We start from the raw sequence: 20,354 nt of genomic DNA, 5'->3' as shown, positions 1-20,354 counted from the left end.
CGCAATGCAGAGGGCCCCCTCACTGCAGGCAATGCAGAGGGGCCCCCCACAGAGCACGCAATGCAGAAGGCCCCCCCACAAAGCACGCAATGCAGAAGGCCCCCCACACAGAGCAAGCAATGCAGAGGCCCCCCCACAGAGCACGCAATGCAGAGGGGGCCCCCATAGCGTACAGTGTAGAGATCCCCATAGAGCACGCAATGCAGAGGGCCCTCCCACACAGAGCACGCAATGCAGAGGGGTCCCCCACAGAGCACGCAATGCAGAGGGGCCCCCCACACAGAGCACCCAATGCAGAGGCCCCCCCACAGCACGCAATGCAGAGGCCCCCATAGCGTAGAGATCCCCACAGAGCACGCAATGCAGAGGGGGGCCCCCCACAGAGCACGCAATGCAGAGGGGGGCCCCCCCACAGAGCACGCAATTCAGAGGGCCCCCCCCACAGAGCACGCAATGCAGAGGGCCCTCCCACACAGAGCACGCAATGCAGAGGGGCCCCCCACAGAGCACGCAATGCAGAGGGGCCCCCCACAGAGCACGCAATGCAGAGGGGCCCCCCACAGAGCACGCAATGCAGAGGGGCCCCCTCCACAGAGCACGCAGTGCAGAGGGGCCCCCTCCACAGAGCACGCAGTGCAGAGGGGGCCCCCTCCACAGAGCACGCAGTGCAGAGGGGGCCCCCTCCACAGAGCACGCAGTGCAGAGGGGGCCCCCTCCACAGAGCACGCAGTGCAGAGGGGGCCCCCTCCACAGAGCAAGCAATGCAGAGGCCCCCATAACGTACAGTGTAGAGATCCCCACAGAGCACGGAATGCAGTGGCCCACAGAGCACACAATGTGCAAAGCTCCCCACAGCATATACAGTGCAGAGCTCCCCACAAGCATATAGACATATTGAACAACGTAGCCTTGGCTGAGTTGTAATCTCAGTTTAAAAAATGAGTTTTCACCCAATTCTCGGTGCACACAGAGCAGAGCTCCTCACGGCGCGCATAGACAAATAACAGAGCCCCCACGGCACATAGACATATTTAACAGAACCCCCACAGCATATAGACATATTGAACAACGTAGCCTCGGTAGAGTTGTAATTTCAGTTTTAAAAATGAATAAAGTACAATTCTCACCCAATTCTCGGCACACACAGAGCAGAGCTCCCCACGGCGCGCATAGACATATTTAACGGAGTCCCCACAGCATATTGACATATTTAACAGAGCCCCCCACAGCATATAGACATATTTAACAACGTAGCCTCGGTAGAGTTGTAATCTCAGTTTAAAAAACTAATAAAGTACAATTCTCACCCAATTCTCGGCACACAGAGCAAGAGCTCCCCAGCGCGCATACACATATTTAACAGAGCCCCCACGGCGTGCATAGACATATTTAACAGAGACCCCACGGTGCGCATAAACATATTTAACAGAGCCCCCACGGCGCGCATAGACATATTTAACAGAGCCCCCACGGCGCGCATAGACATATTTAACAGAGCCCCCACGGCGCGCATAGACATATTTAACAACGTAGCCTCTGTAGAGTTGTAATCACAGTTTAATAAATGAAGTACAATTCTCACCTATCTCACCCAATTCTCAGCACACAGCCCACCACACACAGCACAGCCCACCACACACAGCACAGCCCACCACACACAGCACAGCCCACCACACACAGCACAGCCCACCACACACAGCACAGCCCACCACAGCATATAGACATAACGAACGACGTAGCCTCGGCACAGTTGTAAACACAGTTTAAAAAATAAATTAAGTACAATTCTCACCTATTTCTCCCCTCCCCCCTGCTCCTCAGCAGCGTGGGGCGTAATGAAGTGACGACATTATGCCCGCTGCGTGAAACGTAGAGGGGGAATGCTAGGAGTGGGAGGTCAGGTGACGCTTTCTCCTCTGCCATTGCTTTCAGCTGTATCGGCATCTATAACTCTGACACAGTTGATGGGGGGAGCTGGCATCGGGCCCCATAGCGAATGCGTGGTGTGCCTTAGACAAATGCATACTTTGCCGGCCCAGCCATAGAATGCAGCAGATCATAACCTTGCTCTGACGATCTGGACAGGTGAGCGTTCCCGCGCTTCTGACAGGTATCACAATGCACGTGGCAGGCATTTATAGAGGTCGCACCGGAAATGCGTCATCAGTGGAGCCGTGTCACGTGAGAGGTTCTCCATTTGTCACAGCCGCCTTGATCTGCCTGCGCATGCGCAGTAGCACTTGAGACAGCGGCGTTGTGCAAACGCATGTAGCGTGCCGTTGTCATGACAGCGGTGACGCCAGTGCATGCGTGTTTGGAACCGACGTAGCGGTGTGTGCTGTGAGAGAATGGGATATATCTAATCATATGATAAAGCAGAGAATGGTGGGTGGAACAATCACGGTGGTATTCAAAGGTGTAACATATGTGAACACTTGTGGACAGGACTGGATGTTATTAGTGTGAACACGGCTCCTCTGCAATATCAAGGAAAGACAATGCAATGTGATATCAATGGGGATTGTCACCGTTCAACTTTATCCAAAAGAGAACTGTAAAATAAATAATGTATTAACACAAAAATAGAATGAAAAATGTGCATTATATATGCAAAGAGGCGATGTGACATTCCAAGCCGGATGCTCAGTTCCCTCATTAGGGCCTAACTGCCAATCCTGGCGTATGGGGGCCAGGTGAGCAGAAGGGTCCTGGGCCCGGCTCCCTCTCTTCTGCTTACTGGGCCCCAGTGGCATAGTTCTGCCGGCACAGTAACTGGACTTGCAGCCTCAGATGGTAAAATCTGTATTGCAGTGCGGGAAACCTCGCACAGTCACAGTTAAAAGCTGCCAGCCAATCCCAGGCCAGCAGCTGACATCAGAACACAGGTCACCGATGTATGACATCACTACAGTACTCCTGCACATCAGCTCCGCATATGAATAGGGGAGAGGACACCACTGCACTTCGGTCGGGTAAGGAGAAACTTACTTTTTTCTTTACTTTTTTTTTCTAAAGCCGCACCATGGGGAAAACCTTAGGGTATGTGTCCACGTTCAGGATTGCATCAGGATTTGGTCAGGATTTTCCATCAGTATTTGTAAGCCAAAACCAGGAGTGGAACAATTAGAGGAAAAGTATAATAGAAACATATGCTCCACTTTTGCATTTATCACCCAATCCTGGTTTTGGCTTACAAATACTGATGAAAAATCCTGACCAAATCCTGATGCAATCCTGAACGTGGACACATACCCTTAGAGACATGGGGGCAGTATGGATAGACATAGGGTACTATGGGGCCAGAGTGGAGAGACATTGAGGCAGTGTGGAGAGACATACAATACGATACGCTTTATGGACCCCGGGGGAAATTACGTTATTACAGCAGCAATGCAAACAGCAGTATATAAAATATTGGGACACAAATCTTGCACAAGTATACCAACATTACATAACAAATAAATGTGGGTAGTTCAGGTACATAAGTCACTATTAATTGACATTAGTACACCAGCAATCAGTCATTGTTGTCTACTAGGGTTGAGCGAAACGGATCGGACAATTTCAAAAGTCGCCGACTTTTGGCAAAGTCGGGATCGATTGGCCATGCGGTCGGCGATCTTCGCACCAAAGTCGCGTTTCATATGACACTTTCAGCGCCATTTCTCAGCCAATGAAGGAGGACGCAGAGTGTGGGCAGCGTGATGACATAGGTCTCGGTCCCCACCATCTTAGAGAAGGGCATGACAGTGATTGGCTTGCTTTCTGCGGCATCACAGGGGCTATAAAGGGGCATGCACACCGACCACCATCTTAATGCTGCCGATCTGAGCTTAGGGAGAGGTTGCTGCAGCTTCATCAGAAGCAGGGATATAGTTAGGGAGGGAAAATTAACCCCCAAACTGCTTGTGCTATAGCGATTTCCACTGTCCAACACCACCTTTTTGTTGCAGGGACAGTGGAGGGTATATTTTTGTGTATCAGCTGTGTAGCTTATTGGGCTGCCTTATAAGGCTCCATGATAGGTGCATTGCTGTTTGTACGCCGCTGTGCAAACCAACAGCTTTTTTAAAAGCAAAAATCCTGTTGCTCCTTTCTGCAAAGTTCTCTTGTTTCTTTATCCACACTCTTGTGTGCAGCAGTCCTTTTTAGGCTACGATCACATTCGCGTCTTTGGACGCAGCGTTGTCGCCGCAAAACAACGCATGCGTCGTGCGGCCCTATATTTAACATTGGGGCCGCATGGACATGCGTTGTCATGCGTTGTGTTGCGTTTTGCAACGCATGCGTCGTTTGGGCGCACCTGGCAGGGCGTGGCAAACGCAACATGTTGCATTTTTTCAGCGTTGTCTACATTTTAAAAAACGCATGCGTCGTGTATGCGTCCCCATTGAAGTGTATTGACAACGCAGAGGACGCAAGTACTTGCATCGCAGTGCGTTGTACGACGCATGCGTTTTTTAATTTAAAAATAGGAAAAGTGTCTAGACGGTGTCTAGACACTGACAAAAGTCACTATATATATATATATATATATATATATATATATATATATATATATATAAAAGGGTAAACTGGAGCAAACAAAATATTATAAATATAATTTATTGATTATACAAAAGTTGGTGCATAAATATATAATAACAGTACAGAAAGGATGGTAAGAGTAGAGTGAGTCCTTACCGGTACAAAACACCACCTCAATAAGAATACAAATATAACATAGCCAGTAGTACTAGGAAGGCAGCCACCCATGTGTGTGAGGTTAACCCTGGGAGACACAAATTTATCCCCCACAATGTAAATACCGGCAACCAAACAGGCGCTTACCAAGAAGATACAGAGGTGGTGTATACCGGGCAGGATTCAGTCCAATAGGACCCCCGACGCGCGTTTCGCCAGCGCGGGTGCTTTAGCTTTCTCAAGGGGAATGTACCAGACCAATACAGGACCTCTCAAATAGTGCCGAATCTATATCACGTGAGTAATCACGTGTAAAACTTCTACCAATAGTAGCCATAATAACGGCGCATGCGCAGCCATGGCGCCCCGCCCCACGTCCGGAACGGCGTCAAGCGTCGCTGAGACGCAGTGGGGAGAGGAGGTCCCACCGCGCCTGCGCGAGGCAGAGAGACGCCGTCCGGACTGGGAACCAAGGCAACCAGAAGCCACGCATGCGCACCCAGGCTAGTATACTTACGGCGTAATCAAACATAAGTACCTGACTGCAAGCCGCGGTGTGCAGGGAATCTGTCAGCAGCAAACCCTGGTACATATACATGTATATAAGCAAGAGTGCCACAAGTTAACCGGGTAATTACCGTGAACAGGATACCACGATGTAACGATCGGCTTAATAAGCAGAAAAGCACAAAGAGAAAAAGGGGGGGGGGGGTAGAAAAAAGGGGGGCTGCACTATGTCACATATGCCTGAGGAACCCATCGACGGAAAAAACATACCATGTATATATACACACATTTGCAAAGTAAACAGGCATATCTATTGCCAACAGTATGCAAATTAGGCAAATAATTGCCGTAAATGGAGTACACTGTATATATAACATTCGGCTAACAAAGTAGCCTGTAGGGTATTTCAAAGCTGCAGCCAAAGTGGTCCATATGAGAAGTCCAAGATGGGTCAGGGTACATCAGATGCACAGTATACAAACTAAAAATAATAGAAAAAGAAAATAATCAATAAAAACACAATAAAAATGAACAGAAAATCCCACCAAGGGATCCACTCAGTTAGGGGCCAGGAGGATGCACGGGTACAGAAATCACATAATGATATAATAGATCAAAAATAAATAAAGAGCAAGGGTTGGAAATTAAAGATTAAAAGGGTCCACAGTTTATCCCAAAAAGGAGGAGAAACTAAGGGATTCATTGAGTCCACTTGGGGTCAGAGTGTTGAGGCGCACAATCCAAGCAGCCTCTCGCTGTGCCAATGCCTTTTTATAATTACCACCTCTGACCCCAAGATGGACACAATCGATGCCCCTGACCTGAAGAGTCCCCGCGTCACAATTATGGAATTTTTTAAAATGACGGGGGAGTGTCTTCAGGTCAGATTCATCGGTGGCTGTGCGTGCGGCTTGGATGTCTCTGACGTGTTCCCGGACACGTATCCGAAGCTCCCTGGACGTAAGTCCTACGTAGATCAGAGAGCATCCACATGTAGCATAATATATGACATTAGACGTACCACATGTAATGTGTTGTCTAATGTCATATATCTTGGAACCATCAGAGGATTTAAAAGTCGAAATCTGTATTATGCTAGTGCAAGCTACGCAGTGGCCACACTTGAATGAGCCTAGTACTGGGCCCCTAGAGCTGAATGGGTTAGCCACAGGAGGGACATAATGGCTCCTCACCAATAGGTTACCCAAATTGGGAGATCTCCTGGCGGTCATTGATGGAAAATCGCCCAAAACTGAGGTGAGTGCGGGTTCTGTTAGTAAGACCGGCCAGTGTTTTTTCAATATCTCCCGCATATGTAGCCACTCGTGGTTATATGTGGTTATAAACCGGACCTTGTCACCATCTGTTTGCGTTCATTGTCTGTTGATCTTTGGATATAATAGATCCCTCCGTGGTGTCCTAGCCCTTTCAAACCCCTGCCTAATAGTCCTACGGCTGTATCCACGGGACTCAAAGCGTCCCCTAAGGTCCTCCGCCTGTGCGAGGAATTTGTTATCAGTGGAGCAGATGCGCCTCATCCTCAGGAACTGTCCGACCGCGACGGCCCTAATTGTGCTATAGTTGTGGGATGAGCCAGCATGTAGCAAGGCATTGACAGATGTCGACTTCCGGTAAACGTCTGTCTGAATCAGACGGGCGTTGTCAACCTCAAAAGTGACGTCCAGGAAGTCGATACGTTGATGGTGAAAATGATATGTAAGCTTTATATTCAACTCATTGTCATTCAGCCGGCTCATAAATTCCCCCAGCTGCTGCGCCGTCCCCCCCCCCCACAGAAAGAGAACGTCGTCTATATAGCGCATCCAGCACAGCACATGGTCCACGGACCGCGCGCCCCCGTCGCCAAAAATCGATCTCTCCCATGCTCCCAGGAAGAGATTGGTGTACGAGGGCGCGCAGGCCGTGCCCATGGCTGTGCCGCGCCTCTGTAGATAGTAATTATCTTTAAAGACGAAAAAGTTGTGGGTGAGGGCAAAGCGCAGCAAACTGAGGACTAAGTCGCACATAGGGCCGCCCAGGTCGGAGGCCCCGAGGAAAAGGCGGACAGCCGACAAACCGTGCTCATGGTCAATACATGTATAAAGTGTTTGGACGTCGGCGGTCACCAAAAGGACACCGGGGTCGACAAGGACCCCGTCAACACGTGATAGGACGTTCGTTGTGTCTCTGATGTACGACGGCAGGACCTCCACTAGTGGTTTTAAGAAAAAATCTATGAATTTACACACTGGGTCACACAAGCCGTCAATGCCTGACACAATCGGACGCCCCGGTGGGTTGACGGGATCCTTGTGGACTTTAGGTAAAAGATAAAAGGTCGGTGTCCTTGGTGATCTAACCGTGAGTCCTTCCAACACTTTCTTGTCTATGATCCCATCCTCCAGCGCCCTCCCAAGGATAATCTGCAACTTGGAGGAGAAGGAGGCCATTGGATTATATGATAATTTAGTATAAGTGGAGGAATCCCTTTATTGGCGGAAGACCTCCCTCTCATATTTGTCACATGGCCAGACGACGATGTTCCCCCCCTTGTCCGCGGGCTTAAATACCACGTCTTTATAGGATTTTAACTCATTAATAGCCACTCTTTGTTTAAACGTAAGGTTATCAAACCTCCGTCTCGAGGAAAGCTGTTTTAGATCCTCGGTGACTAAACGTGTAAATATCTCTACCGCTGGACATAACGCCAAGGGGGGGAACCTCGTCGATCTGGGCATGATGGCAGGTGGGAACCTACCTTGGGGTGCGATGGTCTGCTCCTCCAAGAGTTCCTCCAATGCCTGTAAAGCCTCCATCTCCATCCGAGTCGCAGACCCCTGAGGTGAGTAGTTCTTAGAGTGCAATTTTTTTAGGACTAGCTTCCGGGAAAACAAATGAAGATCCTTCAAAGCTACAAAGAAATCAAAGGGGTTAGTCGGAGAGAAACTCAGGCCTCTACTAAGTACCTCAATTTGATCTTTAGAAAAGGTACGTGTGGACAAATTTAGTACCTGAAGGTTGCTGCTACTACCAGCCCCTTGTTGTTTGCCCGATGGATTCTTGGTTTTAGAGGCCTGTCGTGTCACAATTTTATTAGATTGTAGCTTGGGCCCAGATTGATTTCTGGAAGGCTCAGGATAAGACATATTGTCATCTGATGGGATATTGGAGGCAGTGGATCTGGATCTGGATAGAGAAGTGGAATAATTCCTAAGACGAGGGCATGCACGATCATTAGAACTACGCCATCTATACACATTACCGATCTGTTTGTCGTGAACATCACGTTTGAATTTTCTTGCTTTTGAATTTTGTATATCATTGACCCATTTTTGTAGATCCACATCCACCTCATCATTAAGTTTTTTAATAGCCTCTCCAGACATGTCTCTTTGCAACACTTGTTGTACCCCTTCGATTTCTTTCTCTATATCATTAAGCTTCTGCAGATCTAGACCTTTCAATAAGGTGATAAAACCCAGAGCACAGTTTGTGGATAACTCCTCCCACTTATTTTTAAATTCATCGTCCATAATGGGAAATGATGGAAATACTTGGACTCTTAAGCCACGTGGTATTAAACCCCCTTCTAGGTATTTTTCGAGGTAAGCGTGGTTCCACCAAACCCTTGTTCTTCTTCGCAGAAGCTCTTTAAATTGTGCAATCGTCTCCTGTAGGTCCCTGCCCAGCCCATCCGGGCCCCCATTCAGACCATCCTTAAAAGTGTCATTAATTTGGGCGCGCCAAGTGGAATCCCGCGCCCGGAAATCCATCATAAGCCTGCAAAAAACTGTGATAAACACAGAAACATAAATTAGAATAGAACTAGGCAACATATTATCTGGGAGATTAAAGCACTGAATCGTGCCAGAAAAACCCAAAGTCCCAATGACAAAAAAACTCCATAAGAACCTTAGAAAAAAGGAGTAAACCGGAGCAAACAAATATTATAAATATAATTTATTGATTATACAAAAGTTGGTGCATAAATATATAATAACAGTACAGAAAGGATGGTAAGAGTAGAGTGAGTCCCTACCGGTACAAAACACCACCTCAATAAGAATACAAATATAACATAGCCAGTAGTACTAGGAAGGCAGCCACCCATGTGTGTGAGGTTAACCCTGGGAGACACAAATTTATCCCCCACAATGTAAATACCGGCAACCAAACAGGCGCTTACCAAGAAGATACGGAGGTGGTGTATACCGGGCAGGATTCAGTCCCATAGGACCCCCGACGCGCGTTTCGCCAGCGCGGGTGCTTTAGCTTTCTCAAGGGGAATGTACCAGACCAATACAGGACCTCTCAAATAGTGCCGAATCTATATCACGTGAGTAATCACGTGTAAAACTTCTACCAATAGTAGCCATAATAACGGCGCATGCGCAGCCATGGCGCCCCGCCCCACGGCCGTTCCGGACGTCACTTTTGAGGTTGACAACGCCCGTCTGATTCAGACAGACGTTTACCGGAAGTCGACATCTGTCAATGCCTTGCTACATGCTGGCTCATCCCACAACTATAGCACAATTAGGGCCGTCCCGGTCGGACAGTTCCTGAGGATGAGGCGGATCTGCTCCACTGATAAATTCCTCGCACAGGCGGAGGACCTTAGGGGACGCTTTGAGTCCCGTGGAAACAGCCGTAGGACTATTAGGCAGGGGTTTGAAAGGGCTAGGAGGACACCACGGAGGGATCTATTATATCCAAAGATCAACAGACAAAGAACGCAAACAGATGGTGACAAGGTCCGGTTTATAACCACATATAACCATGAGTGGCTACATATGCGGGAGATATTGAAAAAGCACTGGCCGGTCTTACTAACAGAGCCCGCACTCACCTCAGTTTTGGGCGATTTTCCATCAATGACCGCCAGGAGATCTCCCAATTTGGGTAACCTATTGGTGAGGAGCCATTATGTCCCTCCTGTGGCTAACCCATTCAGCTCTAGGGGCCCAGTACTAGGCTCATTCAAGTGTGGCCACTGCGTAGCTTGCACTAACATAATACGGATTTCGACTTTTAAATCCTCTGATGGTTCCAAGATATATGACATTAGACAACACATTACATGTGGTACGTCTAATGTCATATATTATGCTACATGTGGATGCTCTCTGATCTACATAGGACTTACGTCCAGGGAGCTTCGGATACGTGTCCGGGAACACGTCAGAGACATCCAAGCCGCACGCACAGCCACCGATGAATCTGACCTGAAGACACTCCCCCGTCATTTTAAAAAATTCCATAATTGTGACGTGGGGACTCTTCAGGTCAGGGGCATCGATTGTGTCCATCTTGGGGTCAGAGGTGGTAATTATAAAAAGGCATTGGCACAGCGAGAGGCTGCTTGGATTGTGCGCCTCAACACTCTGACCCCAAGTGGACTCAATGAATCCCTTAGTTTCTCCTCCTTTTTGGGATAAACTGTGGACCCTTTTAATCTTTAATTTCCAACCCTTGCTCTTTATTTATTTTTGATCTATTATATCATTATGTGATTTCTGTACCCGTGCATCCTCCTGGCCCCTAACTGAGTGGATCCCTTGGTGGGATTTTCTGTTCATTTTCATTGTGTTTTTATTGATTATTTTCTTTTTCTATTATTTTTAGTTTGTATACTGTGCATCTGATGTACCCCGACCCATCTTGGACTTCTCATATGGACCACTTTGGCTGCAGCTTTGAAATACCCTACAGGCTACTTTGTTAGCCGAATGTTATATATACAGTGTACTCCATTTACGGCAATTATTTGCCTAATTTGCATACTGTTGGCAATAGATATGCCTGTTTACTTTGCAAATGTGTGTATATATACATGGTATGTTTTTTCCGTCGATGGGTTCCTCAGACATATGTGACATAGTGCAGCCCCCCTTTTTTCTACCCCCCCCCCCCCTTTTTCTCTTTGTGCTTTTCTGCTTATTAAGCCGATCGTTACATCGTGGTATCCTGTTCACGGTAATTACCCGGTTAACTTGTGGCACTCTTGCTTATATACATGTATATGTACCAGGGTTTGCTGCTGACAGATTCCCTGCACACCGCGGCTTGCAGTCAGGTACTTATGTTTGATTACGCCGTAAGTATACTAGCCTGGGTGCGCATGCGTGGCTTCTGGTTGCCTTGGTTCCCAGTCCGGACGGCGTCTCTCTGCCTCGCGCAGGCGCGGTGGGACCTCCTCTCCCCACTGCGTCTCAGCGACGCTTGACGCCGTTCCGGACGTGGGGTAGCTACTATTGGTAGAAGTTTTACACGTGATTACTCACGTGATATAGATTCGGCACTATTTGAGAGGTCCTGTATTGGTCTGGTACATTCCCCTTGAGAAAGCTAAAGCACCCGCGCTGGCGAAACGCGCGTCGGGGGTCCTATTGGACTGAATCCTGCCCGGTATACACCACCTCCGTATCTTCTTGGTAAGCGCCTGTTTGGTTGCCGGTATTTACATTGTGGGGGATAAATTTGTGTCTCCAGGGGTTAACCTCACACACATGGGTGGCTGCCTTCCTAGTACTACTGGCTATGTTATATTTGTATTCTTATTGAGGTGGTGTTTTGTACCGGTAGGGACTCACTCTACTCTTACCATCCTTTCTGTACTGTTATTATATATTTATGCACCAACTTTTGTATAATCAATAAATTATATTTATAATATTTGTTTGCTCCGGTTTACTCCTTTTTTCTAAGGTTCTTATGGAGTTTTTTTGTCCTTGGGACTTTGGGTTTTTCTGGCACGATTCAGTGCTTTAATCTCCCAGATAATATGTTGCCTAGTTCTATTCTAATATAAAAAAAAGGGGTTGGCATTGTCTTTCACTTGGCATTAAGACACAAGGCTACAGAGACGAGCAATCTGCTTTCAAAACCTGTAAGTATATAATTTCTCATTGCATTTTTCTTCTGTGTTTTATTTCTTGATTTTGAATGCAATTTGTGCAATGTTTGGTCTGTGCTATTGTACGGTTATGCCACTGTGGGTTTTTAGTGAAAATTTGTGGTTTTAAATCTGGTTCTGATGTATTTCTGGCGTTACATGATGGCGTTTCTTGTCTCCGGCCTTGCTGGTTTTTGGATTGGTTTTAATGGATTTTGGGTTGTTCTGGTGTCATGCGGTTGTTCAATTTCTTTTTTTTTTAAGGATTTTTTCTTGTTAAATTTCTGGTGTATGTCTTTTTATTCTGGTTTCTATTTCTTGGGGTAACCGTATGGCGTTTTCTTGGCTCATGTCTTGCTGTGTTTTATTGTAAAACTTATTATTTATTGTATGCTGTTGGGATTGCCTTTTCTTTACCGTATTTTTTTTTTTTTTCCTGAGTGTCTTTTCTTGGTGGTGGGGGGGCTACATTTATGATGTTTCAGGAAATTTGGATTGGGTTGTTCCGTGCTGCTATATGCCATTTTATTTTCCATTGTATTTTTATGTTTTTATATATTTTATTAATTTTTTTTTATCTGTTTCTGATGTATTTCCGGCGTTTGTAACCGTATGGCATATATCTCCTTCTTTGACTGTTTGGATTGTAAAGTATGGAGTATGGATAATGTATTGGTTTTTTTGGGGGGGGCCTGTTATTTTTTCTTTTTCATGGGTTTTTTGTATTTGACTGTGGTTTATCTTGTATTGGGTTGCTGTATATTTTAACAGCGGTTGTACCATAATGTTTATTGCTTTATATAGAATGGTTTTTATTATCTGTTTCTGATGTATTTCTGTGGTTCTATGTCACAAGATGGTGTTGTTTTGGATCATGTCTTGTTGTAATTGTAAAGTATGGCGTTTAACACTAGTTTGCTATTTCTTTGGCTATTGTTAATATCTTTTTTTTTGTGTGTAATTTTTTCAAATCTTCATAACCTTAATGTTTTTCTATTATTCTAGGTTTCACAACGGGACCGCGAGGAGAGTATCAATGTGGACCTCCTAATATCAAGCATACAGGAGCGTGGCCCGTTGTGGGACAGCCGTGACCCCCGGCACGCGGACCAGGTGGTGTTGAGGCGGATGTGGGTTGAGGTGGCAAAAACGCTGTGGGATGGCTTTGACAGCGCTTCATCCACGGACAAAGACAACTTTGGTGAGTATTGCTGATACGCCGCTATGACCCATCAGGCCAGGATAACACAACCGTGTGTGATGCGATCAACGCCTTCAACTTTGCATCGCACACGGTTGTGTTATCATTTTGAAATGCAAAATATGTAACCATTTTTGTTGTTTGCATTCACAGTCAAAAAGTTGAAGACCAGATGGCGATCCATGAAGGACCGTTTCAATAAGGGCCTACGTAATCAGGAGAAGAAAGCTCGCAGTGGTGCTGCTGCGGCCAGGTCTGCGACCTACAAGTACAATAGGGCGTTGCAGTTCCTGAGACCGATCCTTGGCCGCCGACAGTAAGTATTTAACATCCGGTACTGCACAATATGCATGTCCACATACCATATTGCCCAGCCACATAGCATATTGCACAGCCACATCGTACATTGCCCAGCCACGTATTACATTGCGCATCCACATAGTATATTGCCAGGCCACTAATTGCGCAGCCACATAGTACATGTTCTAGCCACGTATCCACATAGTATATTGCCCAGGCACATAGTGTATTGGCCATCCACGTAGTCAGCGTAGTATATTGGCCATCCACGTTACTTTTTCCCTAGTGGGATGGTATATTGCCCATCCATTTTTGTTATTTTTTTTGTTAACCGCGTGAGTCCTTGTAGTCCATGACAGGTTCCATTCCGAGCCAGGGTAGGTCTGATCGCAGGAATTGTGATGACGTCTCGATCACATGACCCTAACGTCATGGCAGTTCCTGCGATCAGCGTCAAAAATGGCAGTCGTCTGAAAAGCCACTCTAGGTCAAGCATAGCTGGGTTTTTTTTTTTCTAATCAAGTTTGTAACTTTAAATTGTTTAATATTGATGCGGCATAGGCAGCGTCAATACTAAAGAGTTTATGACACCAATGTTTTTTTTACAAAAAAAAAATTAACGCCAGCCGTGTGTTTGCCGATGACAGTGTTGAGTATGCGGGCAAAAGGCTTTGGCAGCGGGAAGGAGCGCTCATTTTCTTCTGCAGTAGGCCCGTCGATGATTGGTCCCGTCAGCCATAACAGGCAGCTGGCGATAACAATCAGCGATTGTTTAAAGGCCAGACAGACTGAGAGACAGAGGATTGTAATCTATTGTTGTGTGATGTAATGTTAACTTTATTATTACAGGAGTTGGCGTATGTGATTTTTTGAAGACTAAAGGTACCGTCACATTAAGCAACGCTGCAGCGATATAGACAACGATGCCGATCGCTGCAGCGTCGCTGTTTCGTCGTTGTGTGGTCGCTGGAGAGCTGTCACATAGACAGCTCTCCAGCGACCAACGATGCCGAAGTCCCCGGGTAACCAGGGTAAACATTGGGTTACTAAGCGCAGGGCCGCGCTTAGTAACCCGATGTTTACCCTGGTTATCAGTGTAAATGTAAATAAAAACAAACACTGCATACTTACATTCCGGTGTCTGTTGCGTCCCACGGCGTCCGCTTTCCTGCACTGTGTAAGCGCCGGCCCTAAAGCAGATCAGTGACGTCACCGCTGTGCTCTGCTTTACGGCCGGCACTGACACATTCAGTGCAGGAAGCTCTGAGCAGCAGCGCGGACGCCGGCGGACGTGACAGACATAAGAAGGTGAGTATGTACTGTTTTTTTTTTTACTTTTACAATGGTAACCAGGGTAAATATCGGGTTACTAAGCGCGGCCCTGCGCTTAGTAACCCGATATTTACCCTGGTTACCATTGTAAAACATTGCTGGCATCGTTGCTTTTGCTGTCAAACACAACGATACACGCCGATCTTACGACCAAATAAAGTTCTGGACTTCTAGCTCCGACCAGCGATATCACAGCAGGATCCAAATCGCTGCTGCGTGTCAAACACAACGATATCGCTATCCAGGACGCTGCAACGTCACGGATCGCTATCGTTATCGTTGTTAAGTTGTTCAGTGTGAAGGTACCTTAATGTTTCCCTTATCTTTTCACAGAACACACAGCAGCACCCTCGAGCCTGTTCGCCCATCTGGAGCAGTCCTTCGTGAATCGCCATCTGACCCGTCACAGCCATCCCACAGCGAGAGCTGGCTTGTACCACTTTCTGGTGAACCGGCAGCCGGTCCATCAGGTGTTCCCCTGGCCGAGGCCTCTGTCGCTCCTTCGTTTGGCTATTCCCGCCAGCGTCAGCGGGCCTCGGACAGGCCGCTAATGCCCGAATTTTTGCATTTGGGCACGGTCTTCCAGAATTGTTTCAAGGCGCTGGGCGATAGAATGGACACTGTTCTGTCCAATATCGACCGGCGCCTTGAAACAATGGAATCCGAGCTCTCGAGGCCGGCAAAACATTTTTTTAGTGCCATTGCGAAGGGCATGGTGGAACACCTTATGCCGGAACTCCAGATTTCGGTGATGCAGGCCAGCAACACTGCCTAAGTGAGGGCTCTGCAGCAGGCTCGGATCATGCAGTCAGCGACTACAATGCCCGTAGTACCATCGCTGGCTAGCATGACTCCGACTCCTGCTGCAGAGCCACTCCAGCCACTCCACCGAGGTCCACGTGCCGAGGGACGCCACCACAGACACCATCACATCGAGCCGCCGAGTCCTGCTCCTGCTAGGCCCTCAACCTCCCGTACCCGTCCTGCTGGGGAAGCCTGTTGTGAATTCCATTCTCGGACTCCCTCCTGTGGTCATGAATGGTACTTTGGTTAGTTCTGCTCTTGGACCCCCTCTGGTGGCTTTGAGCGGAACTGCTGGTCACTGAGGTTGGCTGTCTCAGCTGCCCTCGTTTATTGCTATGCTTGCTTCCCTATTTAACTTCACTCAGATCGTTACTTCATGCCAGCTGTCAATGTCTCAGTATTGGTTCAGATCTCTCTTGGACTTCTCTGAGGACCTGTCTATTCCAGCAGAAGCTAAGTTCTTGCTAGTTCATTTGTTGTTACTGCTTCCTGAATATATTTCTTAGTACTGCTAAATTCTAGTCCAGCTTGCTATCATGATATTCCCTTGCTAGCTGGAAGCTCTGGGGGTGCAGAGTTGCACCTCCACACCGTGAGTCGGTGTGGGGGGCTTTTTGCATACTCTGCGTGGTTTTTGTAGTTTTTGTGCTGACCGCATAGTTCCCTTTTCTATCCTCTGACTATTTAGTGAAGTCTGGCCTCCTTTGCTAAAACCTGTTTCATTCCTGTGTTTGTAACTTTCCTCTTGACTCACAGTCAATATATGTGGGGGGCTGCCTTTTCCTTTGGGGAATTTCTCTGAGGCAAGGTTAGGCTTCTATTTCTATCTTTAGGGGTAGTTAGCTCTTAGGCTGTGAAGAGGCGTCTAGGGAGAGTTAGGTACGCTCCACGGCTATTACTAGTGTGTGTGACAGGAGTAGGGTTTGCGGTCAGCAGAGTTCCCACTCCCCAGAGCTTGTCCCGATTACTAGTTTACTCATCAGGTCATTCCGGGTGCTCCTAACCACCAGGTCCATAACAGTACAGCTGGCCTACAAAGTGTTAATGCATCTCAAAAGAGGGATAAGAGAAGTTCTGAACCCATTTTTTTTCCTTTGCAGTGTGTTTTGTCTCTCTTTTCCCCTTAACCTCTGGGTGGTTCAGGACTCAGGTGTAGATATGGATATTCAAGGTCTGTCCTCCTGTGTGGATCAGCTCACTGCAAGGGTACAAAGCATTCAAGATTATGTAGTTCAGAATCCAATGTTAGAGCCTAGAATTCCAATTCCTGATTTGTTTTCTGGGGATAGATCTAAGTTTCTGAATTTCAAAAATAATTGTAGACTGTTTCTTGCTTTGAAACCCCGCTCCTCTGGTGACCCCATTCAGCAAGTAAAAATTATTATTTCTTTGTTGCGTGGCGACCCTCAAGACTGGGCATTCTCCCTTGCGCCAGGAGATCCTGCATTGCTTAATGTAGATGCGTTTTTTCTGGCGCTTGGATTGCTTTATGACGAACCGAATTCAGTGGATCAGGCAGAGAAAATCTTGCTGGCTCTATGTCAGGGTCAGGATGAAGCGGAGGTATATTGTCAGAAGTTTAGAAAATGGTCTGTGCTTACTCAATGGAATGAGTGTGCCCTGGCAGCAATTTTTAGAAAGGGTCTTTCTGAGGGCCTTCAGGATGTTATGGTGGGGTTTCCCACGCCTGCTGGTCTGAATGAGTCAATGTCCTTGGCCATTCAAATTGATCGGCGTTTGCGCGAGCGCAAGGTTGTGCACCATCTGGCGGTGTCCTCTGAGCAGAGGCCTGAGCTTATGCAATGTGATAGAACTTTGACCAAAACTGAACGGCAGGAACACAGATGTCAGAATGGGCTGTGTTTCTACTGTGGTGACCCCACTCATGCTATCTCTGATTGTCCTAAGTGCACTAAGCGGTTCGCTAGGTCTGTCACCATTGGTACTGTACAGCCTAAATTTCTTTTGTCTGTTACTCTGATTTGCTCATTGTCGTCCTACTCAGTTATGGCATTTGTGGATTCGGGCGCTGCCCTGAATTTGATGGACTTGGAGTTTGCCAGGCGCTGTGGTTTTTTCTTGGAGCCTTTACAGTATCCTATTCCATTAAGGGGAATTGATGCTACGCCTTTGGCCAAGAATAAACCTCAGTACTGGACTCAGTTGACCATGTGCATGGCTCCTGCACATCAGGAAGATATTCGCTTTTTGGTGTTGCATAATTTGCATGATGTGGTCGTGTTGGGTTTGCCATGGCTACAGGTTCATAATCCAGTATTGGACTGGAAATCAATGTCTGTGTCTAGTTGGGGTTGTCAAGGGGTACATGGCGATGTTCCGTTGGTGTCAATTTCTTCTTCCACTCCTTCTGAAGTCCCTGAGTTTCTGTCGGATTACCAGGATGTATTTGATGAGCCCAAATCCAGTGTCCTACCCCCTAATAGGGATTGTGATTGTGCTATAAATTTGATTCCTGGTAGTAAGTTTCCTAAGGGCCGACTTTTCAATTTATCTGTGCCAGAACACACCGCTATGCGGAGTTATATAAAGGAGTCCTTGGAGAAAGGGCATATTCGCCCGTCTTCATCACTATTGGGAGCAGGGTTCTTTTTTGTGGCCAAGAAGGATGGTTCTCTGAGACCCTGTATAAATTACCGCCTTCTCAATAAAATCACGGTCAAATTTCAGTACCCTTTGCCTCTGCTGTCTGATTTGTTTGCTTGGATTAAGGGGGCTAGTTGGTTCACCAAGATAGATCTTCGAGGGGCGTATAACCTTGTGCGTATTAAACAGGGCGATGAATGGAAAACAGCATTTAATACGCCCGAGGGCCATTTTGAGTACCTGGTGATGCCATTCGGGCTTTCTAATGCTCCATCTGTGTTTCAGTCCTTTATGCATGACATCTTCCGAAAGTATCTGGATAGATTCATGATTGTATATTTGGATGATATTTTGGTCTTTTCGGATGATTGGGAGTCTCATGTGAAGCAGGTCAGAATGGTATTCCAGGTCCTTCGTGCTAATTCCTTGTTTGTGAAGGGGTCTAAATGTCTCTTCGGAGTTCAGAAGGTTTCCTTTTTGGGCTTCATTTTTTCCCCTTCTACTATTGAGATGGATCCTGTTAAAGTTCAGGCCATTCATGATTGGACTCAACCTACATCTGTGAAGAGTCTTCAGAAATTCCTGGGCTTTGCTAATTTTTACCGTCGCTTCATCGCTAATTTTTCTAGTGTGGTTAAACCTTTGACTGATCTGACATAGAAAGGTGCTGATGTGGTGAATTGGTCCTCTGCGGCCGTTGAGGCTTTTCAGGAGCTGAAACGTCGTTTTTTTTCGGCCCCTGTGTTGCGTCAGCCAGATGTTTCGCTCCCTTTTCAGGTCGAGGTTGATGCTTCTGAGATTGGAGCAGGGGCTGTTTTGTCTCAAAGAAGTTCTGATGGCTCTGTGATGAAGCCATGTGCCTTCTTTTCTAGAAAGTTTTCGCCTGCTGAGCGTAATTATGATGTTGGCAACCGGGAGCTGCTGGCTATGAAGTGGGCATTCGAGGAGTGGCGACATTGGCTTGAGAGAGCCAAGCACCGCGTGGTGGTCTTGACGGATCACAAGAATCTGACTTATCTCGAGTCTGCCAAGCGGTTGAATCCTAGACAGGCTCGATGGTCGCTGTTTTTCTCCCGTTTCGATTTTGTGGTCTCATACCTTCCAGGTTCTAAGAATGTGAAGGCAGATGCCCTTTCTAGGAGTTTTGTGCCTGATTCTCCGGGAGTCCCTGAGGCGGCTGGTATTCTCAAAGAGGGGGTTATTCTGTCTGCCATCTCCCCAGATTTGCGGCGGGTGCTGCAGGAGTTTCAGGCTGATAGACCTGACCGTTGTCCTGCGGAGAAACTGTTTGTCCCCGACAGATGGACTACCAGAGTTATTTCTGAGGTTCATTGCTCGGTGTTGGCTGGTCATCCTGGGATTTTTGGTACCAGAGATTTGGTGGCTAGGTCCTTTTGGTGGCCTTCATTGTCACGGGATGTGCGTTCTTTTGTGCAGTCCTGTGGGACTTGTGCTCGGGCTAAGCCCTGCTGTTCTCGTGCCAGTGGGTTGCTTTTGCCCTTGCCGGTCCCGAAAAGGCCTTGGACGCATGTTTCCATGGATTTTATTTCAAATCTTCCTGTCTCTCAAAGGATGTCTGTTATCTGGGTGGTTTGTGATCGCTTTTCTAAGATGGTCCATTTGGTACCCTTGCCTAAATTACCTTCCTCCTCTGATTTGGTGCCATTATTTTTTCAGCATGTGGTTCGTTTGCATGGCATTCCGGAGAACATTGTGTCGGACAGAGGTTCCCAGTTTATCTCTAGGTTTTGGCGGTCCTTTTGTGCTAAGATGGGCATTGATTTGTCTTTTTCTTCGGCTTTCCATCCTCAGACCAATGGCCAAACCGTACGAACCAACCAGACTTTGGAAACCTATCTGAGATGCTTTGTTTCCGCTGATCAGGATGATTGGGTGACCTTCTTGCCATTGGCTGAGTTCGCCCTTAATAATCGGGCTAGTTCGGCTACTTTGGTTTCGCCTTTTTTTTGCAATTCTGGTTTTCATCCTCGTTTTTCTTCAGGGCAGGTTGAGCCTTCTGACTGTCCT

At 47.1% G+C, this 20,354-nt stretch overlaps 1 protein-coding gene across 1 annotated transcript; it reads left to right on the top strand.

Annotated features, from left to right (window-relative positions):
• The first annotated feature begins 2,267 nt into the window (after positions 1-2,267).
• Positions 2,268-18,371, top strand: LOC143773841 (uncharacterized). The gene is made up of 4 exons (XM_077261175.1): positions 2,268-2,385; positions 13,091-13,286; positions 13,440-13,602; positions 15,252-18,371. The coding sequence occupies exons 1-4, from the start codon at positions 2,368-2,370 to the stop codon at positions 15,691-15,693; spliced, it is 819 nt and encodes a 272-aa protein (XP_077117290.1). The 5' UTR covers positions 2,268-2,367; the 3' UTR covers positions 15,694-18,371.
• The last annotated feature ends 1,983 nt before the right edge of the window (positions 18,372-20,354 follow it).

The sequence above is a fragment of the Ranitomeya variabilis genome, chromosome 5 (assembly GCF_051348905.1).
Source record: "Ranitomeya variabilis isolate aRanVar5 chromosome 5, aRanVar5.hap1, whole genome shotgun sequence".
In the NCBI taxonomy this organism is placed as follows: domain Eukaryota; kingdom Metazoa; phylum Chordata; class Amphibia; order Anura; family Dendrobatidae; genus Ranitomeya; species Ranitomeya variabilis.
The sequence above is the reverse complement of the archived record's forward strand: the minus strand, read 5'-3'. Positions and strand labels throughout refer to the sequence as shown.